This window comes from Macrobrachium rosenbergii, unplaced genomic scaffold (assembly GCF_040412425.1).
Source record: "Macrobrachium rosenbergii isolate ZJJX-2024 unplaced genomic scaffold, ASM4041242v1 13908, whole genome shotgun sequence".
NCBI classification, from domain to species: Eukaryota; Metazoa; Arthropoda; class Malacostraca; order Decapoda; family Palaemonidae; genus Macrobrachium; species Macrobrachium rosenbergii.
This window is the reverse complement of record NW_027100725.1, coordinates 5,469,863-5,495,811: the sequence shown is the minus strand read 5'-3', so window position 1 is coordinate 5,495,811 and position 25,949 is coordinate 5,469,863. Positions and strand designations below refer to the sequence as shown.

The window sequence follows — 25,949 nt, the reverse complement described above, 5'->3', positions numbered from 1 at the left end:
TAATACAGTAATACTTCGATCTTACACGATTCGAGTTGCGCGAATTCACACACACACGAACTTTTCACTGGAGCCTAACTAATGGCCATACGCGATTTTTTCACAGACACACGAAATTCTCGAAAAATTTTTGAAGTAATTTACAAGTTTTCATGCTTTTATGTAAAATCTGTATGAAAAATGCATTTCATTCTTTTATGTGTAAAATCTGTATGAAAAATGTATTTCATGCTTTTATGTGTAAAATCTGTATGAAAAATGCATTTCATGTTTTAATGTGCAAAATCTCTATGAAAAATGCATTTCATGCTTTCATGTGTAAAATCTCTATGAAAAATGCATTTCATGCTTTCATGTGTAAAATCTGTATCGAAAATGTATTATTTTTATTTTTTGTACATGCATAAATGCAAAGGTAAATTCAGCACATTCACTTAGTGTACTTTTACAAGATGTGATACCCATTTGCAAAGTTACTACACTTTTCAAAGATGATACCCCTGCAGAAAATGCTTGTTTAATGTTTGAAGTACATTTATAAGTTTTCATGCTTTTAACTGTAAAACCGATATGGAAATTTTATATGTATATTTCTGTACATAAATATCATACAAGTATTATGTCCATTTGCAAAGTCTTTGTCACAATGACTTTACATGACCTTGAGACGAGGTTGTTCAGTCGTGCTCATTTGATAAAATGAATTCGTTGATGTAATATCAGAGATGTAACTAAGAGTTGTATAAGTGTCATTCTTTGAAAATTACTCTGTTCACCTTGGAGAAAAGTGCTGGTGCAATCTGTATGTGCATGTAATTACAGCACGTTCAGTTGGTGTACTTTTACAAGATGTGATACCCTTCGTTACTGCATTTTTCAAAGATGATACCCCTGTAGAAAGTGTGTTTAATTTTTAAGTTTTCGTGTTTTTAGGTGTATAATCAGAATGGAAAATTTGTATTTATATATTTGCGCATAAATACGATACAAAAGCAGTACAGTTACTTAACTACAGTATCTCTCTCCCTCATTCGTAGTTAGCGCTCAAACATACTTTTACAACTTATTATTTCTCTGTACGTCATTACCTGTACAGTATATAATTTTAAATTGATTGAATTTTACCTGTACTGTACTATCTTCTACGAACATTATGTACATGTTTTTGATATTTCATGGAATTGTACTTTTGTTGACTGACACATGACGTTTTGCCTAGTGACGCAAAGAAAACGGCTTTTACTATAAGTGACAAAGAAAACGGCATCCCATGAATTAGGGGTAACATTTGTATACGTACGCACCTACTGTAAATGCACTATTATGAAACTGTGCAGTACTCAATTTTATGTCAACCATTTACTGTATTCCTTTTAAGGGTAATAAGCTAAATTTTAAATAAAATTACACTAACTTTAGTTAATTTAAAAGTTAGCTTAATACTTTGGGAGCATGATTAGGGCCATATTTAGTACTTAAACTCTGAAATAAACATTTATTAGCATTTTTAAAGACCATGCCAAACTTATGCGAAAATTCACCTTGCACGAGGGGCTCCAGAACCTAACCTCGCATAATTTTGAGGTATTATATATATATATATATATATATATATATATATATATATATATATATATATATATATATATATATATATATATATATATATATATATATATATATATATATATATATATATATATATATATATATATATATATATATATATATATATATATATATATATATATATATATATATATATATATATACACACCATTCCAGCATATTAGTGTACATGGCCATCGTGTGGTTATAAGCAGAACAAAAAGTATCTGAAAGGAAATTTCAAAAGTGTCTTGGGGAATTTTACTTCGAATTTTGTTGCTGCTGATATTTAAAACCATCTAATATTTTCTTGTAGGAAATGCAAGTCCTTGAAAACTAGAGAGGAATTCTACAGGACTTACAATTCGTAAAAGTATCATCATCTTTCGTTGGTAATGGGAGACATAAACCCGTTTTGTCTACTTCATTAGACGTTTAGTACACACACACACACACACACATACATACACTCAAACAACTAGCCCAAGTGATAATATAAGAGATTTTGTCACATTTTACAGGTACGAGATAATTTTTTAAAAAATGACAATATCCAGTACACGCTTGAATGTTGAACAGCAATCTCCCTTGATGTTAATTAAATACTTTGATGTTGAAGTTGTTCCTGGTTCCTCCTCCGTCGTTTTGATTCAAACTGATGTCGTTTCAGTACATCTATAAAGACGATTTGATACAACCCATTTTCAAAAACAGCATATCTTTTAGGACAGCAGCTAAATCTCTGAAAGGTACAAATACCCTAGGATGGACGAGATTATTTAATGCCATCATGTCCTACAGACGTCTTCAAAATATCACCTTACAGGGAAAAAACGACCACATTTTACTTTGAAACGTTTTGGTCACAACACTGTATGAAGCCATTATAGATGTCTTATTTATTTTCTTGAGCATAACAGTACCTTCATTTCTGATTGAAGGTACATAATTATTGCTCTCAACAAGGCTGCATTATTATTATTACTCAGAAGATGAAGCCTATTCATATGGAACAAGCCCACCACATGGGCCAGTGACTGGAAGTTCAAGCTTCCAAAGAATATGGTGTTCATTTGAAAGAAATAACGGAAGCTTAATAAGAAATGAAGATATAGGAGCTCAGTTATCAGAAAAGAAAAAATACTAACAAATTCACTTTTGTTACACCACAGCAAAACTAAAAAGTAAACCTCTTATTTCTGACGGCAGACATTTTTAGAATATTTGGTTTCCAAGATATCAAACTTTGGTTTATACTTATGTCTCTCCAGGAATAACTGTTAAAAGTCTTCACTGAATTTAATTCCTGGCTGGAAGAGAATTATTTCCAGTTTATAACTTATTATTCAATGAGGGACATTCTTCCTCTCTTCAACTTTCGACCTTGAAAACTATTGTCATCAAAAGAACACTCAAGCTGAAAGGTATAAAGTTATATCTGACTGTAATTTGGATCTACATTTCAGATACTACAGTAATTTACTCCTGTAGGTTAACACAGTAGAACCAGGTACTGTATTATGGCAAAATTTTGAAAAATGCTGAAATAGTCTGCAGGCATCTCTTTCAAGAAAAGCCTGTAATTCAAGTGCATTGTTTCTCTTTTAGAAATCTCATACACAATTAGCAATCTCCAGTTTAACATGCAAAAAAGGACCTTGTGTTTTATTGTACAGTATACCCATGTCATAAAACCAAGGAGAATCTAACTAACATATAACCAAGGACCTTGTGTTTTCTCATATACCATTGGTCTTAACCCCAAAGAGAATTTATCTTTTTACATCATAACTCAAGTTTCCTCACATTACAGTAGCTGTTTTAAAACATCTACACAATGCCTACAGCTTTCAATTATGATTTGGATATAAACAAGGGTATCCCACATATTGCAATGCACAGCATGACTGCAGTACTTAACCTGGCTATGAACTTTGCTAATACCCTTTTCAGTGATGTCTGACCTTTCTACATGTCTGTCAAGTTGCAGGTTTCAACAAAATATTTCGTCGTCGTCATGTCAAGAGTTCACCGAGATCTATCTGGAAAAAGATCTAGTTTTACATCTTTTGGTCGATAAAATAAATTCTGGACAATAACAAAAAACTTACCCAATTAAGCAGCACTGGTAGTCATAGAATGTGTACAGAGGTTAGCCAGCTCCCATGCAAATTATGGACATCCATTCTTCGGGCATCACCTCATTAACCAAAAGATCACTTGTATGGTAGGTGTTAACTCTAAATGATGGAACAAAAATACTTGGCTATTGATAAGCTTGGGTTCCATGGCTGTTTATCATTATCATTATTCACATGATGAACCATGTTCATATGGAACAAGCCCACAGGAACCATTAACTTGAAATTCAAGCGTTCATTTGAAAGATGTAACAAAAGGTAATAGGAAATACGTAGAGATCAGTTATCAAAGAAAAATTTTTTAAATTATAGATAAAAATGTCAGTAAATCATAAACTACAAGAATTTCTTTATGGCATTCATACATTGAATCTTCACTTGAACTTCTGCGGTTCCAATTGCACAACATCCTCAGGGAAACTTCCAATGGATGGTATACAGACCGGGTTTGCAACCAGAGTGCTTGAACCTTGATACCTTTGCATATGAAGTCAGAAGAGCAACAGGTAAGGATTAAAATGATTAAAACCAGTAGGAAGGTCCACTGGCATGGAATGGAAACGAGCGCACATAAAGACACGGCACCAATTGGAAATGAATGAATGAATGACATGAAAATTAGGCTAAAAGCACAAGCCATGAAGTATTTCCAGCATTCACTGCTTGAGACTGTGAAAAGAGGGAAAGGTGACTGGATGGCAAGATAAGAGACCTCCAGAAAATAAAAGAAGAAAATACATGTATCTAAAAATGAAACCTGGGAAATAATCTACAATTGCACAACGAAATAATAGTTAGACGGGTTGGACTGAATGATGGAAGGAAGCATGAACACTCTTGCTCTACCTCTAGTCCAACTCTTCACCCAAAAAGTGGGTGCTGTTGGGGCAGAATTGATAACACAAGCACACCCTCGTTGGATCCACAGCACAAAATAAGAGCTGTGAACCTGCAAACAACGTGTGTACACACACAAACAAAGAACACACAACACCAAGCCCTCAGAAACACTAACATGCAACACTAGGCTACCATGAAGCACTCAAGAGCTGGAAGGGGAAAAGGGCCTTGCAAAAGCAACACAAAATCACATGCACAAAAGATAAATCTCTGCAAAATTGTAGCCTCCCAAGCACTGCAGTCTGTTCAGGAGCACAGCTGAGGGCAATGACTGAGGTAGGCCAATGCAGGTCAAGGAATGCACGGGAACCCAGGTCAAGGAATGCACGGGAACCCAGGTCAAGGAATGCACAGGCCTACCAGACAGGATTTTGTTTTTTACTAGTGACAGACAAAGAGCACCTTGTGCTGTGAAACCCCATTTATGAAAGTGTAGGTTCGTATGCCCGTAGGAACAAATTAAGACGATGACTGCTGCTTACAATGGTCTGATGTAAGAGCATTTTTTTTACCATAAACAGTAAACAGAAATAATGACCTTTTTTCACTGTAAATCGTAATCATAGGTATTAAACCAAGCCTGGTTCCCAGGCCATCCAAGCTGCGAGCACTTGTAGTGAACAGTTTTAAAATGTCACTTACTTTACGAGGTCATAACAGTATTCAACAATTTAATGAACACTTTAAATCATTACCCAACAATTTAATATACCAGTACATATGCTCAGCCCTTCAGCATTGATACAATCGAAGCTTTATCTTTTCTAACCTCAACAACAAACATATTTTGGCTGAACCCCAATGTACCAACACCCTTATGGCTAAACATATTTTAAACACTTTGGGAACTTGAAAGAAACGTGGATTTTTTTCTTTATTTAACCAACATACAGCTTAGACGAAACCAGTCTTGTTGGCCACATCAAGGGCGTCATATGTAGTCTGGGGTTAATTTAACAAATGCCTTCTTCAGGCCATCAGGTTTGTGTAGGGTGTTGATGCGGGCAACATCGATTTCATAGAGCTGTTGGAAGGATACAAAATGAGCATATTACCCAACATTTCAATGAAATGGTAAAAATAAGTCAAATGAAAAGGCAACACAAAATAGCTTCAAGTGATATAAAAACTATAAATAAATCTAAAACTAAGATGACAGAAAATGACCGAGTGAAATTAGTACAAAAAACCAAAACAATGAAAGGTAGTTAGAATCCTTATATTATAAAAAAAGGATGTTACAAGATTTTCAACAGTATATGTAAGAAATTGCATTAAAAGCACAATGAAAGGTAACACCAATCACCATAATATACAATTCACTAGTATCAAAGAATTTCGTATGATCTTCAGTGGCTCACATTGACATTAAAATCTGATGGTTATTTGAAGTACCACCCAGTCTTAACATTTCAAACTGGTTTCAACAAATCATCCAAATGGGAGTCAAACTGAGGAAACATTGTTATGAATTTCCAATAAAAACTGGAATGCTAAAATCTGGAAAACATATTATGAATTTCAGATAAAAACTGAATTGCTAAATTTTGGAAAAACAACTCTAAAACTATTTCTATAATACATACATTCTTGTTCCAATATTAAATACTGCAAAGAGAATGATGTACAAAAATGGTCAAAATAAGACCATGAATAAAAATGGATGCATGTTCACAATGGCATTTTGTTACATGAAAAAAAAAGATTGTTAACCAATACGCTGAAGATCAGCGCCTCTCTTAGGAATTTGAACATGGATTGTCACTTGATGTTAACTGAAATTTGGGTGTTCACACCAAGTTTTACTTGAACAAGGACCCACAGTATTGTAATATCAAAAGACTAGACTCGCATTTAGGACTTAGATTTTCGAAGTAGTTTGTCTATTTGCCTGATACTGTTGACAGTAACTCCTACTTCTGATAATTTCCAAAGAGCCACTGCTCTCTCATTCAGTTTTCAAGATACCCCACAGCTAACAGAACTACAGGCAGTCCCCGGTTTACGACGGTTCAGGCTTACGATGTTCTGAGTTTACGACGGTTTTTCAGATATATTCATTAAAAAATCCAGGCCGGTTTACGACGTTTGTTTCACGCAGCCCATTTACAACGCAGCCCATTTACAACGCTTTTCAATTACGTATATTTATTAAAAAATCCGTTTCTGGTTTAACAGTATTCATCAAAAATCAGTTTCTGGTTACAATTATTAAAACACATTCCAAGGTTATGACGTTTTTTCGACGCTTTTTACGCCGCTTTGTAAGCAGAACTAGTTTCCTGAGCATAGCTGCGCTCTGTATTTACTGTACTACAACTGCATTGGTAGTTGACCGGACAACGACCTTCCTGGGTCAAACACACAGGCGCGCGTAACAATACCAAACAACCCTTCCCTCACTCACGTGTTTGCCTCCGCTGAGCTAGGTATGTTGCCTCATTGTTGCTTTTCTTTAGCTGCAGTTTTTTCGTGAATTGTGCCTTCACTATGGCTCCAAAACGGCAGAGTTCATCATCTGATGCTAGTGCATCCAAGAAGCCGAGGAAGAGCATCACCATGGAAGTCAAGTATGACGTAATTAAGCGTTCGGAGAAGGGTGAGAGTAACACCGAGATAGGCCGTGCCTTGGGCCTTAGTAGAACGATGGTTGTTACCATAGTGAAGGACAAGCAGCGTATTCTGAAACAAGTCCAAGAGGCTGCACCAATGAAGGCAACGGTGATTAACGTGAAGCAACGTAGCCAGAACGTAGTGGAGATGGAGAAGTTATTGTTGATCTGGCTGGAAGACCAGAACCAACGGCATGTTCCAGTGAGCCTGAGTGTGATTCAAGAAAAGGCTAGGGAGCTGCATGCGGCAGTGGTGAAGAAGAATGGGGAAGGCAGTGCTAGTGAAGAATTTTCCACCAGTAGAGGTTGGTTTAACAGCTTCAAGGCTCGTGCAAATTTGCACAATGTGAAGTTGCAAGGTGAAGCTGCTAGCGCTTATGGCGTAGCAGCAGAAAGTTTCCCTAGTGGTTTGGCTGAGATAATTAGGGAAGGTGGTTACACTGCTGACCAGGTACTTAGTGTAGATGAGACAGGGTTATTTTGGAAAAGAATGCCAAATCGTACATACATTTCCAAGGAGGAGAGGTCAGTACCAGGCCATAAAGCTGGTAAGGAGAGGCTGACTTTACTCTTTGGGGCCAATGCTAGTGGCGATTTGAAGCTTAAGCCCTTGCTAGTGTACTCGGCAGAAAATCCCAGGGCTTTTAAGGGCATTTTCAAGAGTCAACTCCCCGTCATTTGGAAGTCCAACAAGAAAGCTTGGGTTACCTTGATGGTCTTCGAGGGCTGGTTCAATGACCACTTTGTGCCAGCAGTGGAAAGGTATTGTGCCTCGAAGGGTCTGCCTTTTAAGGTCCTGCTTGTCCTAGACAATGCCCCTGGTCACCTGGCTGATCTCAGTAACATGCAACCTAATGTGAAGGTGGTGTATCTACCACCAAATACTACATCCCTCATACAGCCGATGGACCAGGGAGTCATTGCTAACTTCAAGGCATACTACCTGAGGAGGACAATACGCTCTGCTTTACGGGCCGTTGAAGGTAACAAGGAGTTGACTCTGAAAGAATTTTGGAAGGGCTACAACATTGCAGATACTGTGACGAACATCGCACGTGCTTGGGACGAAATAAAAGTGACGACTCTGAATGGTGCCTGGAAGAAACTGTGTCCGCAGTTTGTGAATAGTTTTGAGGGGTTTGAGCAGGTAGATGATGTTGAGACTGTGACAAGAAAAATTGCTGGGCTAAGCAAGAGGCTGAAACTGGACTTTGAAGCTGAGGATGTCACCGAGCTGCTGGCATCCCACGGAGAGGAATTGTCATTGGAGGACCTCACTGAGCTGGAGAAGCAGATGATCGAGGAGGAGGAAGAGGCACCACAACCAAAGGTCAGGGCATTAACTGTCAAGGGCTTGAGAGAGGGTTTTGCTCACCTGGAGAAATGTTTGGCAGCATTTGAGGGTGAGGACCCTAACATTGCCAGGTTTGAGAGGATTGGCAGAGGGATGCTGGATCTTACTATGTTCTACAAGGAGACGCTGAAGGAGAAGCAGCTGAAGAAGAAAGTGCAGTCTAGGCTAGACTCTTTCTTTGTGAAGAAGTCTCCAGCACCACCTGCCACTCCTAGTCTAGGTAAGGATTTCTCAACTTTATTTTTGTTAACTGCTGTAATATAAATTGTTATAAATTGTAATAAGATTTATAAAAATGTTACTGCAATTTATATTTACATACTGTAGATACACAGCATAACCCAATAAATTTTATCATTTGTATCATTGCAGAAGTGACTCCTAATCCAGATTCCCTAGAACCTCTACCTAACTATGAATCAGAACCTGAGCCTGAACCTGTACCTGTAGTACCCTCCCCAGCAGCTTTTCCAGCTCCATCAGGTAAGGAATTCCTAAGTGTTTAATTTTTATAATTTTCATGCATGAAATCATTTGTACATACTGTACATATGGTAAAAATTTCATATTTACTCTTGCATAACCTAATTTTTTTCATTATGTGTCATTCCAGATCTCTTTTCTAGTGATGACAGTCCTGACTTCCCTGAAGAATTCCAGGGTTTTGAAGCTACGGGACCTGTTTCCTCTCCAACTTCACCAGGTAAGGAATTCTTCACTTTATTTTTTTTATGTTTTATAAATTATTATAAATGTTACAAAAAGTGTACTGCACTTCACCCACCTGTACAGTATTGCTTTAGTATGTGCTGTAACTTTACATAATCATTATCATTCCAGATCCACATGTTATAGCCTCCTCCCAGCCCAACTCAGCTGACCTTATCCCCTCTCCAGCCCCATCAGGTAAGGATTTCCTCTCCAGCCCCATCAAGTAAGGATTTCATGACTTTTTTTTTCTTTCAAATCACTTTATAAAACTGTATAGCTTATTGCATACATACCCCTGTACTACAGTACAGTACTGTATGGTAATTTTTATCTTTTATCATTCCACAAATGACAGGTCCCTGCTCAACTCCAAATTCACCTGCACCAGTAGCACCTGCACCCATTTCATGTACACCAGGTAAGGAATTCTTCACTTTTTACAAATTTGTATTAGCCTACATTGTTTTAAATTGTGTTATTATACTTATACAGTCCAGTACTACTGTGTACAGTATCATTTTTATCTTTTTCATTGCAGACTCCCAAGCACCTGCAGATGCCACACCATAGCCCCCTGTTCTCATCTACCATATGCCCATCCCAGTAAGCAAGCCAACCACTAGAATTTGGTGAGAACACTTTCTATTTTATAAATTGTTATACATTTTATAAAATAGTGTACTGTTTATGAAATCCACAGAAGTACTTTATTCTAATCAATATCATGTACATTATCATTCCAGACTGACATGCACCTTTAACCTGACCTCTACTGTAACTGTACATAACCTTCCTCATGTAGCCTACATCTTTCAAATCACTAAAGGTATGGAATTCTTAATTGTTTTCAATGTTATAAATTGTTATATGTACAGTACATTTGATAAATATAAAGTAACAGCTTTATTCTAATATTCCAGACTGCCCGGCACCTTTACTAGAGCTCCCTCATCCTAGCCTCCATCTTCTAAAAATCACTGAAATTAGGTAAGGAATTCATATTTTTATTTTGTACTGTTGAACATAGGTTTGTGAAATACCTGAACTGATCCAGAAGTGTAACACATACAGTACTCTGCAGTAATTTTATCCTTATCATTGCAGGCTCCCCACACATACAATCTCCATCTCCCCCAACCTAGCCTGCGGTTGTAACAGCTTTGACAATCACTAAAATTAGGTAAGGAATTCCTAACTCTTTATAATTTTTATATATTTATTATTCTACTGTAAAATACTGACTGTTCTGTACTGTATTTATACAGTACTTTGTTGCATGCAGGACTACTGTACAGTATTATATGTACACTAATACTTAATTTTTCATTCCAGAATCCCCTGAATCATGAGGCCACACCATTTTTCCAGGGTTAAGAAGCCAGGGTTTCCAAAATAAAAGTAAGGAATTCACTTTTTTTATCTTTTATAAATTCTTTGGTATAAATTACAGTACTGTACAGTGTACTGTACACCTGTGTTACTGTATAACAAGTTATATTTTACTTTTTGTGCAATATATGTACAGTACTCTATACTTTACTGCATACAGGATTTTTCAATTACTGTACAGTACTTTACCTACTGTACTTTGTACTAAATTTAAATTTTTACATTCCAGAACCACCAGTTTTGGATACACACCACATCAAAATGTAGGTAAAACATCAAGAAACAACATGCAGTATATCCAAAGGATTAAAAGTAAGGTTTTCATAACTTTTGTTTCAAATTTTTATACATTTCTCTGGCGTCGTATGCCGTCGTTCGGTTTACTGACGATTTTCGGTTTGACGCGGCACAAGAACGGAACCACCGTCGTAAATTTTGGGACTGCCTGTACACAGTTCCTATCATAAAATAGTATAGTACTGTATTACATTGAACATTGAATTCAAAAGATTTATCGAAAATTACATCCATTCAATTCAAAAGATTTATCTAAAATTACATCATCTTAAAATGGTGGCCTTTAACAAAAGTTCATCATGATGTAGTTAAATTATTAGTTTGTTTTTTCCTTAGTAATCAGTTCAGTTTCACTTATACATTAATGAATTATATTTAGTGCACTGTACTACACATTTCCCAGGAAGGTAAAATCCTAAAAGATTTTTTACACCATTACCAGAACTTACCAAATTTTCCCCACATCCTCAAGAAGTTACAGACAATACACACCAATACAGTGAACCCCCTATTCGGCGTTGTCAACGTTTCCGGACTTACGTATTGCTGGTTTCTCTGTGGAACATATCTAGCCATCATTCGCGGAAAATTCGATTTGCGGTATTTTTCACTGAGAAATATTCACTAATTACTGTATTTTCATATAATTTTCATGAATAAACGCACTTTTTGTGATAAAACTATTAAAATATTCAGGTATAAGCATTTTTACAGGGTTTTTCTGTGTTTAAGCTATCAAAATGGGCAGTTCTAAGTGTTTTTAGAGGGGTTTTAAGCATTCTTGGATTTGACCCATTCGTGGGGGGCTGTGGGACGCATCCCCCGCGAATACGGGGGGTTCACTGTACCAAGCTTTACATAAACCAAACCAGTTCTTAATCAAACTGGCCAAAATTCAACACAAAATATGCAAGACTAAACTTAGCAAAAATTCCAAATCCAAAAGAAAAAGGGGAAGGGAGGGAGGAGGATCAAGGAAAGGGGGAGGGAGGGAGGTAGGAGGATCAAGGAATACAGAATGACATTCTGGGTGCCAATCCATGCAGACACAACAACATTCACTTTCCATGTGGCAAATCTGACGGATGACACAGGAAGGAGCAACAAATTACAACACTGATACCTCACTGAGGGGTTCAAGACTTGTGTCACCTTTGGAACAACTATGCTTTTGTAAAACACTAATTATAAATTTTTATCCCTTTAAGCAAACACTTAACTTTCGATATTCCAGTAAAAAATAATGTCAAGCATAGATTCAACTATTTTAGTAATATGACATTTTTATAATAAAATAAAGTTTTATATATACTGTACTTACCAAGTAACTACATAGCTATTACATTTTATTTATTGGCAGCTTAAATTTGAAAATTCGCGGTAGTGTTCCAATATTTTGGTGTAGGTAACTTGCCCCACCCACTTTCGGGGAAGGATAGTTACAACACTACTGATGAGCCCAATTCATTTATGTCCTATGCCCATGAGAGGGGAGAAGGGAGGGCTATGCAAGTATATATAAAACTTTATATGTAAGTATATAAAAAACTTTATTTTCTTATAAAAATGTCATTTTTATATAAGTAACTTACCAAGTAACTACATAACTGAGTCCCACATTGACAGGAGGTGGGATGCATGGGCATGTACTAATTCAAAAAACACTCATGAATGGAGATAAATTTCAAAATAGTTAGTTAACATTGAGAATGTTAGTTGTAACCTACCTGGTGAGAGAGCTCCACCAGGAAAATACTGCCTCTAATGTGGCTCATCTCGACCGTAGTGGTGTGGCAGTGAAGCCAAAGGCGTCTCTACATTAGTGGGGCATTGCAGCCGAGGAGTACTCCAATGGCTGCCAAAGCATACAAAACACAAAAGCCCTACCCTGGGCGCAGCACCAACTAAGACCATAAAACACAAGTTACACATACACCATAAAACAGATCAGATACCACAACCCATTCATAACACGACACACCGAATGACGGTTGCTCCAGGTACTCAGTACCCCCTAGCTTCCCGAAACTTGACAACCTAATTCAAGGCAATAGATAGGGAAGTGTAAGGGTACCCCCTACCCTTCTTCCCCCAATACCATGCCAGCCATGGATAATGGGCCAAAGGGTACTGAAGTTCTCGTGAGCAGTTTCAATGTCACGTAGATAAAAATTTGCAAACACTGATTTGCACCTCCAGAAAGTGGATTGTTAAACAGAAGATAGGGATATATTCCTCTTGAAGGAAATGAAAGTCGCTACTGCCCTAATTTCGTGGGCTTTAACCTTGCAAATTGGCAAGTCTTCCTCTGGAATCTTAATGTGTGACTCAGAAATCATGTCTCTCAAGAAGAATGCCAATGTGTTCTTGGACAATGGACAGGTTGGATCCTTAACTGAACACCAGAGGTTAGGGGATGCACCTCTGACATTTTTAGTTCTTTTTAAATAATACTTAAGTGTTCTTACTGGACAAAGAGCTCTCTCTTGGTCCATAGGACCTAGAATGTCCGTTAAGCCTTTGATTGTGAATGAACGGGGCCAGGGAAAGGACAGAGTTTCATTCTTTGCTTGGAACCCCAAAATAAAGGCAACAGACTGCGTCTCCCTGTGAAAATCCTACCTTCTTGCTCAGGGCCTGTAACTCACTAATTCTCTTGGCAGTAGCTAGAGCGACTAGAAATAGTGTTTTTCTTGTAAGATCCCTGGCGGATGTGGATCAAAGAGGTTCAAAAGACGGACCTGAGAGCCATTTTAAAACAACATCTAGATTCCAGGATATGAAATCTGACTTCTCCTGCTTCGCAGTATCTAATCTAGTGACTTGATAAGGTCACTGATGTCTTTATCAGTTGATAGATCCAGACCTCTATGTCTGAAAACCAAGCTGGGTATCGCTCTGTAGCCTTTGATCATGGATGTAGTCAATCCTCGTGAAGACCTTAAAAATAGCAAGAAATCTGCTATTTGCGCTACAGAGGTAGAAGATGATGATATCTTGTGTCTTCTGCACCAGCTGCGGAATATTGTCCACTTATTTCTAGTAGATGTTGGAGGAAGATGTTGGAGGAAGACTGACGTCTACATCTGGCAATTGCTTCCGCAGCTGATCTTGAAAAGCCTTTCGCTCTCACAAGCTTCCTGACAGTCTGAAGCCTGTCAGAGCGAGAGTGGATAGTCCTAGGTGGAACCGGTGAAAGTGCGGTTGCTTGAGTAGATTTCGTCGCCGTGGAAGCAATCTTGGGAAGTCTATTAGGAGATTGAAGAGGTCTGGAAACCACTCTTTCTGTGGCCAGAAGGGAGCTACCAGGGTCATCGACACGTTGTTGTGGAAGAGGAATTTGTTGATTACATCTCTCACCATACTGAATGGTGGGAAGGTGTATACATCCAGGTTCAACCAGCCCTGGAGCATCGCATTCATTACCCATGCAAGAGGGTCGGGGCTGGGGAGCAATACAAAGGGAGTCGGTGATTCCTCAACATTGCGAACAGATCTATCGACGGCTTTTCCCACCGTTTCCACAGGTCGGTGCATACCTGCGGATTCATTGTCCATTCCATGGTAAGACCTGTTTGCAACAACTTAATTCGTCCGCTATGACATTGAGTTTGCTTTGTATAAAGTGGGTAACAATCTTGCTTTGATTTCCTTGTGCCCAGATAAGGAGATCTTTGGTTTTTGATACAGTGAAAAGGAGTGTGTCCCTTCCTGATTCTTTAAGTAAGCCAGAGCTGACATATTGTCTGAGTGGACTATGATTATGGATTTGTGAGTTGCTGATGAGAAATGTTGAAGAGCTAAGTGTATTGCCTTCAGCTCTTTCACGTTGATGTGAAGTTCTCTCTCAGGTAGTGACCATGGCCCTGACACTTCGTTGTTTTTTAGGAGAGGCCCCAACCCAAATCCGATGCCTGAGTATAATGTGAGATTGGGGGTCCATAGGGTATAAAGATTTCCCTTCTGCAAACCTTCTTGTTACAAGCCACCATCGAAGATCCTCTTTGATCTCGGGGTGATTGGGAAAACAAACGAGTCCGGGAGAAACTTCCTCCGCAAACTGGCTTTCAAAAAGAATTGTAGTACTCTCGTGTGAAGTCTCCCTACAGGAACGAACTTTTCTATGGATGAGAGAGTTCCCAGTAAACTCATCCATTCGTTGGGCGAACATGACGGGAGAGAGAGGAATTTCTGAACTGTTCAAATGCAGGCTTTTATTTTCTTGTTGGATGAAAAAGCCCGAGAATTCCGAGAGTTGATCTTCATTCCCAAATAAAGAATTGATTGACTCGGGACTAATTGGGACTTGTCTAGGTTTATCAGTAGGCCCAATTCTTGGGCTAACACAAGAGTCTTCTTTAGGTCCTCCACACAACTTGATTCCGAGGGGGAGCGTAGGAGCCAATCGTCTAAATAGAGGCAGATGTTGATCCCCATGAGATGTAGCCATTTTGCCATTGGGGCAAGGACTCGGGTGAAAACTTGAGGCGCTGTCGAAAGTCCGAAGCACAGTGCTCGAAATTGGAAGACCTTGTCCTGGAACACAAACCGTAGATATTTCCTGGCCTCCAGGTGAACTGGAATGTGGAAATATGCATCCTTGACGGATGGAAGAAAGAACTGAGTGAGTTGTTTCCATTTTGAATTTCGTAGTCTGAATATAGATATTCAGGGCGCTGACGTCCAGGACAGGTCTCCAACCTCCCAATGACTTTGGGACAACGAATACACTAGGTGGTTGTAAAACCCCAGCGTGTTGAAATCTCCGACTATTTCTATGGCTCTCTTGGCGAGGAGAGATGAAACTTCCTGTGATAGGGCCAAATACCTCTCTGAGTCTAAAGAGTAGGCCACCAAGTTGATAGAAGAGGACACTAAGGGAGGTTTCTCCCTGAGCGGGATGGAGTATCCTACTTTGATCACCTTTAAAACCCAAGGTTCTACGTCTCTGTCCTTCCAATTTCTCCAAAAATGTTGAAGCCTGGCCTCCACTGGTACACGGAGGAAAGTATCCTCACTTGCGAGAGGAAGATTTGTTTGCTGACTTCTTGATTGGCCGAACAGACCTAGAATACGCTCAGGAACGGGGCTGGAATCTACCTCTACCTCCTCGAAATGTTTACTGTAGAGGGGAAACCATTCTAGGTGCAAATGATGCGGAAGATGAACGTCCAGACTCCTTAGGACGTTTGGTGGACTGGATCAGCAAGTCTTGTGTGGATTCCTTTTGCAGCTCTGCTGCGATATGTTCTACTGTAGCACTGGGGAAAAGTTCCTGTTGATTTAAAGGAGCAAAAAGGAGTGTGGATCTCTGGTGGGGAGTGACCCCTCTGGAAGTGAATGAACAACACTGCTCTCACTTCTTAAGTACTCCTCCGTGAACAAAGCTGCCAGCTCCTGGGATCCATCCCTGATTGCTTTATCCATGCACGAGAGCACTCCCAGCCAGTCTGTAGCGAAGTTAGCTTGGAGAGAGGCGCAATATGATATTTTTATAATAAAATAAAGTTTGTTCATACTTACCTGGCAGATATATATATAGCTGTATTCTCCGAAGGACCGAAAGAAATTCAAAAACTTACGGCAGATTTTAGTGGGGCCAGGTGGTTAGTACCCATTCCTGCCGCTGGGAGGCGGGTATCAGGAACCATTCCCATTTTCTATTCAGATTTTCTAGAGCTACTGTCTCCTGAGGGGAGGAGGGTGGGTACTATGATTATATATATCTGCCAGGTAAGTATGAACAAACTTTATTTTATTATAAAAATATCATTTTGTTCATGAGACTTACCTGTCAGATATATATACTGTATAGCTGAATCCCACCATTGGAGGTGGGAAGAGACAGAATAGGATTTTAGAAACAAACATATGTAGGCGATTGACGCCTTGGTTCTTACCTGTTAGCATTGCTGACTTCGTGATTACTGTCACCCAAGTCTGCTTCTGCTTTACTAGAGTCTCCATAGGTAGCGACCTGTAAAGCTGGTGAATTCTAGATGATCTGTCAACGGGGGCGAGACCACAATGTGACTAGACCATATGACCTTACTGTGAGGGCAAACGACAAACAAAACAACCACCTGACCAAGCCTAGCTACGTCACGAAGTTATAACATAGACTAAGGACTGGGACGACCACCCCCGGTGGTGACCCAACAACCATAAAAAACACCAAAACTAAAAATTAAAAACACACCTAACCAAAAACTATAGGAGAGGATGAGTGTCGCTTTCTTCCCCCAAGATCGTATTTGCGGAAACGTAAGGCCCTAGCGCACAGCAATTCTCGTAAGAAGTCTTTACTTTAGTCAGGTAATGTGAAGCAAACACAGAATTGCTTCGCCAAAAGGTGGCACCCAGAATGTCATTGAGAGACAAGTTTTTCTGGAAAGCCACTGAGGTAGCAATGGCTCTCACTTTGTGAGCTTTGACTTTCAAAATGCTCAAATCCTTGTCTTGAACACTGGAATGGGCATCTATAATTGTGTTCCTTAAAAAGAACGCCAGAGCATTCTTAGAGAGAAGTAAATCCGGCCTCTTAACCGAGCACCAAAGATTGTTAGAAGGACCTCGACAATTCTGAGTCCTCTGTAAATAAAATTTCAGAGCCCTGACAGGGCACAGGGTTCTCTCTGGTTCTTGACCAATGATCTCCGTCAAACCCTTAATTTCGAAGGCCCTAGGCCAAGGGGAAGATGGGTTTTCATTTTTAGCAAGAAACATAGGGCTCAAGGAACATATTGCATCATGGCCTTTAAAGCCTATAATCTTGCTGATAGCCTGAAGTTCACTAACTCTCTTCGCCGTCGCCAGAGCAGTTAGGAAAATAGCTTTCTACCACGTCCTTGAAGGATGCAGAATGTAGAGGCTCAAATTGTTTCGACATTATGAATTTAAGGACAACATCTAAATTCCACGAAGGCAACTTTGGGCGAGCTACTTTAGAAGTTTCAAAAGACCTTAGAAGATCGTGAAGGTCTTTGTTGTCATTATGTCGAGGCCTCTATGCCTAAAAACCGCTGACAGCATGCTTCTGTAGCCTTTGATGGTAGGTACTGCCAGCTTTAAGTCCTTCCTCAAGTACAAAAGAAAGTCGGCTATCTGGGACACAGAGGTTGTGGTAGAGGAAATTCCCTTACGCTTGCACCACTTCCTGAATAAGACCCACTTCGATTGGTACACTGCATTAGAGGAGGCTCTCCTGGCGTTGGCGATCGCCTTAGCCACAGGTCTTGAAAAACCCCTCGCTCTGACCAACATTTTCGATAGTCTGAATGCAGTCAGACTCAGAGCGGGAAGGTTTTGTGGTACCTCTCGAAGTGGGGTTGACTGAGAAGATCTATTCTCATAGGGAAGCGTCCTTGGGAAGTCCACTAGGAATGTCATGACCTCTGTGAACCACTCCGCTGAAGGCCAAAAGGGGCGATTAATGTCATCCTCGACCCTTCTGAGGCTACAAACTTCCTGATGACTTTCCCAGGATCTTGAATGGGGAAAGGCATACAGGTCCAGACCCTTCAGTCCCAAAGGAGGGCATCTACTGCTACTGCCCCTGGGTCCAGCACGGGAGAGCAGTACAGAGGTAGCCTTGTCGTCCTTGATGTTGCAAAAAGGTCCACCAAAGGACGTCCCCTAAAGCTTCCAAAGCTCCTGACATACCTCTGCGTTCAGGGTCCACTCTGTCAGAAGAAGCTGACGCTGCCGACTGAGAAGGTCCAAGACGATATTCTCGACCCCTGCTACGAAATCGTGAGAATCGTGTAACTTGTCAAAAGAATGGGCCCACAACAGGATCTCTTTGGCAATCAGGAAGAGGGACCAAGAATGAGTACCTCCTTGTTTTTGAGTGTACGCCAGGGCTGTGGTGTTGTCAGAGTTGATCTGAACCACCCGGCCTACAACTTGACTTTCAAAGAACTGAAGAGCTAAGAGAATCGCTCCCAATTCTTTTAGATTGATGTGCCAGGACACCTGTTCCCCCTTCCAGGTGCCTGACACTTCCTCCCCCCCTAGCGTTGCTCCCCATCCCGACATGGACGTGTTGGAAAACAACACTAGGTTGGGGTTCTGAAGAGAGAGTGAAACCCCTTCTGCCAGTTTTCGGGATCGAGCCACCAACTTAGATGGTCCTTGGCAGAGAGAGATCTTGAGAGTCTCCTCTAGATCCTCCTTGTTCATCCAGTTGAATTTTGAGGAAAAACTGGAGGGGTCTGAGATGTAACCTCCCCAGGGAAACAAACTTCTCCAGTGATGAAATGGTCCCCAGCAGACTCATCCATTCCCTCACCGAGCATGTTTCTTTCCCCAGGAAGGCTGAAACGTTTTCAAGCAGTGCTGCTGACGTTCCTGGGATGGAAAGGCTCGAAAAAGCCACTGAATCCATCTGAATCCCCAGATAAACAATGGACTGAGAGGGGATCAGATGTGACTTTTCGAAGTTCACTAGAAGCCCCAGGGACTTCGTCAGCTTCAATGTTGATTGCAGGTCCTCCAGACACCTTTCTTTGATGAAGCTCGTATTAGCCAGTCATCTAAGTAGAGCGAGATCCTTATGCCCGCTAGGTGAAGCCACCGGGCAACGTTCCTCATCAGAACTGTGAAAACCATAGGAGCCGTACTCAGTCCGAAACACAGAGCCCTGAACTGGTACACTCGTCCCCCCAGGACGAACCTCAAATACTTCCTTGACTGAGGATGAATGGGGAAGTGAAAATACGCGTCCTGGAGATCCAGCGAGACCATCCAATCGCCTGGTCTTAACGCACTTAAAACGTACTGAGACGTCTCCATCTTGAACTTTTCATTGACAACAAAATGGTTCAGTCTGCTGACGTCCAGGACTGGTCTCCACCCCCCTGAGTGTTTTGGAACCAAGAAGAGACGATTGTAGAAACCTGGAGAATCCAAATCCAGGACTCGCTCTATGGCTCTCTTTTCGACCATCTTCTTCCAGCAGATCGAAAAGAATCTGTTGTTTCTCTGGGTGGTAAGAGGGCGACAGATCCCTGGGTGTTGAAGACAGGGGAAATTTGAGGAGGGGGATCCTGTAACCTTTCTCGATTACACTGAGGGACCAGGAGTCCGCCCTTTCTTAGTCTCCAGGCTTCCGAAAACAAAAGAAGCCTGGCTCCTACTGGTGCCTGGAGATCCTGTGTATCATTTCTTGCCCCTTTGTGTGAGAAGGGCACCACCTCTGGAGAAGCCTCTTCCTCGAGGAAAGGATTTAGAGGAGGAAGCTTCTCCACGAAAGGGCTTCTGCCTCTTGGCGGCTAGTCCCTGAGAAGACGTGGACGGGACATTAGGACGTCTGGAAGACTGGGCAAGAAGGTCTTGTGTAGCCTTCTCCTTAAGGCTGGAGGCGAGATCCTTGATTAACGGCTGGGGAAGAGATGGCTAGAAAGAGGGGGCGAAAAGCAGTTCCGCCCTCTGTGCAGGAGAAACTGACTTAGCTGCAAAATTGCAGTATAAAGCCCTCTTCTTCAAGAGTGACATACAAAAGTGAGCAGCCAGTTCATCAGCGCCATCTCTGACAGCCTTGTCCATGCAAGAAAGCACACTGGACAGCTCCCCAGAGAGAGTCTGGACTCCCGAGTCCTCAAGTCCAAGGCCCCCAAGCACCACCAATCAAAAGTTGAAGACTTCCATAGTCCTAAATAGCCCTTTGAGATGATGATCAGTCTCCAAAAGCGTCCAGGTCACCTTGGCTGAAGAAAGGAGAGCCCTCCTTGGAGCGTCGACCAGACTGGAGAAGTCTCCTTGAGAAGAAGAAGGGACTCTAGAGCCAATTTCTTCTCCAGTCTCATACCATATCCTAGCCTTCCTGCACAATCTAGATGGAGGTAGGGCAAAAGGAAGACTTGCCTTGAGTTTTCCGATCCTCCATCCACGAGTTGACTTTCTTGAAGGCTTTCTTGGTGGCAGAAGTCTTCATCTGAAGGAAGCCGGGAGATTTCCTCACCTTGAAGAAGCTAACTCGAAGGGGGAGAGAGAGGAGCAGAAGGCTGCAAAATTTATCAGAAATAATTCCCTCAGCATGTTGGCTAAAACCTGATAATCCGAAGAAGACGACAAAGAGGGGTGTTCTTGCTCTGCAGACTCCGAATCATGAGACAACTCTCCTCTTCGACGGGAGCGACAGGAGAGTCTTCGGGAAGTTGAGGAAGACTAAGACCCTGAGGTCCGATTCGGAAGAGAGACCTCTTCTGTCGCCTGAAAAGAGCAGAAGAAAAATCTGAGCGTCCCGCAGGCTGGCGTCCTGCCGAGCGTCCTGCCGACATGCTGCGGCGTCCTGAAGAGTGTCCAGCGAGGGGAGAGTCCCTGAAGCGTCTTGCCAGCGTGATGAGAAGCCGGACGTCGTCGCCATGCCGAACGTCCTGTCGCGTATCCCTTCAAAGCGTCTTGGCGAGTTGCAAGAGGGGCGTCCTGACCAGGAAAAGAAACAAAAGGATCAGCCGCCTGGGGAGAGTCAAGAGCGAGGCAAAGAAACCTGACGATCCAATGAGCGATGAGGGCGACCAGGAGAACTCGCCGGAGAGAGAACGAATGAGGAGCAGGAGAGGGAGACCTCTTAGACCTCTTAACAGGCAGCTTCAAGTCCTGCGGCGCCTCACGAGGTTCAGACTCCCTTAGCAGCAAGTAGGAGGCCAACTGCGCTGCATATCCTGGAGAAGACACTTCGAAGGAGAAGATTCCCTCTCAGGAGAAGGGCTGCTCTTGTGAGAAGAAGAGGGGGAAGGGGATGTCCTCTTCCTTCTACCATGGGCGACGACAGCTCTCTTCTTGGGGCGACTGGGACGCTCAAAAACGTCCTCCTCGGAAGAAGTCCTGGTCCTCTTATGCGGCGGCAACTCTTGGAACCACTCAGGAGAAGAAACGAGGGCTCAAGAAAGAGAAGGAGAAGCGTCCTCCTCAGCGAAGCTTCTCTTGAAAGCGCGAGAGTTCAACCGAGAACGCGACCCCTTGCGTGGAGAGGGTGCCTCAGATGACGAGAAGCAATCCTTAAGGACGTGTGCACGAGCACGATCCTTGGCAGCCTGGGAAACGACAACAGGGCCTGCCGAAGGGACGCCAGATCGGTGGGGGGTCCCCGTAACCCTCTTGCGGCTTTCGACATGCCCATTCCCTGAGTCCTGGGAGTTCGGCAGAGGTCTAGACCCAGAGGCATTATAGGGCCGATCTGACGCCCCCTCCACAACACTAGGGGGATCACTGCACTTCACAACACTTTCAATCGCTAGCACCTTCGACTCCAGAGCACAAATGGAGTTCAAAATCTGCGCAAGAGCATTACCTTCCGCAGATGCAATCACAGGTTCCGAAGGCAACACTACAGGGATAGGTGAAGCATTAGAGGGTTAACAGGTGACAAATTATTATTACCCTGACTCCGCCAGCAGACACACTCCTGGAGGAAGACCTCCTGATACGGTCACGCTCTAACTTGCGCAGCACAAGAGTCGTATACCTTCCAATCTGAATCGGGCAAAGACTCACACTCCTTGCAGCAATCATCCAACAAACAGACATGCCCTCTACATCTCATGCAAACTGAGTGAGGGTCTGCACCAAACTTTCAGTAGCCTCACCTTACACTCCTTCACAACACACACCCTGAAACTAGCAGAACTAGAACCAGACATCGTGATCAAAAGAAAAGCCAAAAGCCAAAATCAAAACAGTCCACAAAAGCGTATGCCTATCCACAAATCCAAAGTCAAAAAACCAAAAGACAATCAGAATACTCAAGTGGAGAAGTTTACGAAAATCAGCGACGGAGGTATTGACAACAGGTGTTGACAATACCGGCGACAGAGAAAATCTGAATAGAAAATGGGAATGGTTCCTGATACCCGCCTCCCAGCGGCGGGAATGGGTACTAACCACCTGGCCCCACTGCGTGTGCCGTAAGTTTTTGAATTTCTGTCGGTCCTTCGGAGAATACAGCTATATATATATCTGACAGGTAAGTCTCATGAACTAACTTCCATTTTCTTTACTAAGGCGCCTATTGTCCAGTCAAGAAAACCTAAGATCTCGAAGACCTTAAAGATGTCCTTAGTCAAATGCTCGAGTTCAGAAGTCGTAAACAAGATCTTGGAAGAGGAGAAGGCAGATCTATGTGACGAGTCAATTAAACTGGAGAAAGGCCCTTGGGAGGAGGCAGTAACTCCCAAAGACGGCACTCCCCCAGTCACATAGGATAAGTGTCTCCTCTTGGATAAGTGATAAGGAGGAGTGCAGAGTACTGCTTTCCCCGTTTTCCTCTTTTCTGTCAACCAGCTCTCGGTGCTTGACGGAGCTTTCTTTGACGACTTCGATAGCACCTTCTTAGGCAGCCTAGAGGCTTCCGTAGGCTGTCTCATAAAAGAAGAACCCGGCGAAAAGGAAATTGCTGGAGAAAAGAAGTCCGGGAAGCAAAACAAGAAGTATTTCAAAAGGGAAGCATAGGCTGAAGCAGGCTGATCCTGGAACATTGTTTAATCGGTTCCAAAGCCGGATCCTGAACCAGACAAACAGTGGAATGCAGTGCCAGATGCCCGGTCGCCCACTCGGAATGGGTGTATGTCGCTACACTGATGACCGGATTTCCTCAACTACTTGTTGAACTGGTTCAACGGGTGCATTGGATCCTCTAGATCGCACTATGTGTTTGGATCCCATAGATCTCACTTGATAAATGGATCCCTCGGATCCCACTGAACGAATGGATCCCTCGGATCCCGATGGATGCCTGGATCCCTCAGATCCCATTGAATGTCTGGATCCTTCTGATCCCACTAGGTACTTGGATCCACCAGATCCCACTGAACTGGGTCCTCTTGAATGCCCGGATCCCTTGGATCCTAAAGTACGATCTCCATGTTTCTCATAGATCCGCTTGGATGACAGAAACTGACGCTCTGACACAGACACTACGGGTGACACGTTAGATGGATCATCCCAAAAGCTACATGAAGGTTTGGGACTCGAATCCCAATCTCTGTTCCACTTGCAGGGATCGGAAATTCAGACTCGGCCGCGGATATCGGCCTTTTCAATGGCCTGGATGCACTTTTGAAGCGCAAGCTGCGCTTCTGACTCGCTTTGCACTGGGATTTGTCGGATCCTGAATCCGCATCACTCGATGAAAGTGCATGAACTCCAATATGGACACCTTTCCAATGGCTGTCCGCCGAGCCCTGGAAATCCCAAACAACAGGCTCGTTTGAGGGGGCAACTACCCATGGGCAAACCCCACTTACCTCCCTGGGACTTACGGTTCATCTCCTCCCAGGTTTAGGGGAGTTTGACAGGGACCTTTGTCTAGGAGTATCAGTAGGACGAGTAGCCACCTCCTCCACTGACACAACACTTGCACCGACGTCACTGGCACTAATCTTATCCACAAGGCTCCTCACTGAAGCCCCTATTTGAACTACAGTGTTCACTAAGAGACCAATTTTCTGGTCCATTCTGGCTTCCAGACTGGTGATGGCATTGGGTTCGGAAGGTTGGAAGTTGGATAATGGAGTCACAGGTAAAGTTGGAGGACTGGTGATAGGGGAAAATGAAGATATAGTAGTTGGAAGGGCATGCAAAACAGGAGAACCCTGACTAACTGAATTTTTAGCTTTGGTCTTGGCCGCCACTCTCCTACGTCTGTTTTCTCAAGTTTGTCTAAGTAAATGAGTTTTAAAGTCTTCCATTTCCCCTGATCCCATTCTTTGCATTAATCACAGGTCAAGACTGTGGAGCAAGTTTGTCCTCCACATTTACAACAAATGGTATGTGAGTCATAATTGATAGAAGTGAGTTTGGTATTACAGCCTTTGCTGCAAAACCTGCTACTAGCAGAACTAGAGTCAGACATATCCTGTGAAAGAAAAGTCCAAACTAAATAAGCCAATGCAATTAGCACATTCGCTACTAAGACACGGAATACTTCACCAAAAAACAATGAAAATCATCCTCTGAATTGTACTAAGTAAAAGAAAGCTGAAGTTAACAAGCATGTTATGCTGTCAACTGGCAAAAATGAATTGGGCTCGTTAGTAGTGTTGTACCTATCCTTCCCCGAAAGTGGGCAGGGCGAGTTATCTACACCAAAATGTTGGAACACTTTGAATTTTCAAATTTAAGCTGCCGATAAATGAAACGAAATAGCTATGTAGTTACTTGGTAAGTTACTTATATGAAAATGCCTTTTTTTATCATATCATCTAAACAGTAAACCTATTCACACCAAAAACAGCTTTGGAATATGAAAAATAAACCATTCATACCATGGAGAACTTCACAGCAAACAAAAGACAAATCTGGAAACCTTAATAGTATCTCAAAAAGTTTCAAATAATTTCAACATATATTCCTATCAGTAATATACTGGAAATGAAAATAATAACGTGTTTTGAATGAAAATTGTGAACCTTAATAAAATCTCGAGATTGTGTCTTCCTATTCAAATACTGGTAAGAAGAGACCTTAGTCTGGAAAAATGATGCATAATTAGTCCAGGTGGAACAGTCAGTCAACCCTTAATCTAGTTTGTCTTTGTACACACAGAACAATTAAGGATACAATGGTGCCATGAGAGATAAGGGTTTTATGCATTACAAAAATAAACTCAGGGTGTCTCCTCTGACAGATAAAATGGACACTTGTAATAGATAAATTTGGACATTGAATTCAGCATGGCTTAAAGATTTTACATTGTGAACGTACAGTCAGATAGTGACAAGGTCTAAAGCTGGTTTTTGATACTTCAATTATCTATTACCAACACGTACCCACTTTGGTAAGGAATGGAATGGAATGAAATGGAATATAAAATTTAGGTCAAAGGCCAAGTGCTGGGACCTATAAAGTCATTCAGGGCTGAAAGAGAAATCGAGAGTAAAAAGGTTTTAAAGGCATAACTGGAGGAAATCTTTTTGCAGTTGCACTATGAAACAATTG

General features: G+C 41.7%; 2 protein-coding genes across 2 annotated transcripts in view; one reads left to right on the top strand and one right to left on the bottom strand.

The window, feature by feature from the left end:
• Nucleotides 1-5,510: 5,510 nt before the first annotated feature.
• Nucleotides 5,511-25,949, bottom strand: part of LOC136838021 (cylicin-2-like) — a 249,466-nt gene continuing 229,027 nt past the window's right edge. Inside the window, exon 5 of the mRNA XM_067102883.1 lies at nucleotides 5,511-5,673. The gene's annotated coding sequence lies outside the window, so the exon portion shown is untranslated. The remainder of the gene's footprint in view (nucleotides 5,674-25,949) is intronic.
• LOC136838018 (tigger transposable element-derived protein 1-like) lies at nucleotides 7,140-9,896 on the top strand. Its single transcript, XM_067102880.1, has 7 exons — nucleotides 7,140-7,453; nucleotides 7,580-7,712; nucleotides 8,040-8,835; nucleotides 8,988-9,098; nucleotides 9,229-9,318; nucleotides 9,456-9,521; nucleotides 9,865-9,896. The coding sequence occupies exons 1-7, from the start codon at nucleotides 7,140-7,142 to the stop codon at nucleotides 9,894-9,896; spliced, it is 1,542 nt and encodes a 513-aa protein (XP_066958981.1).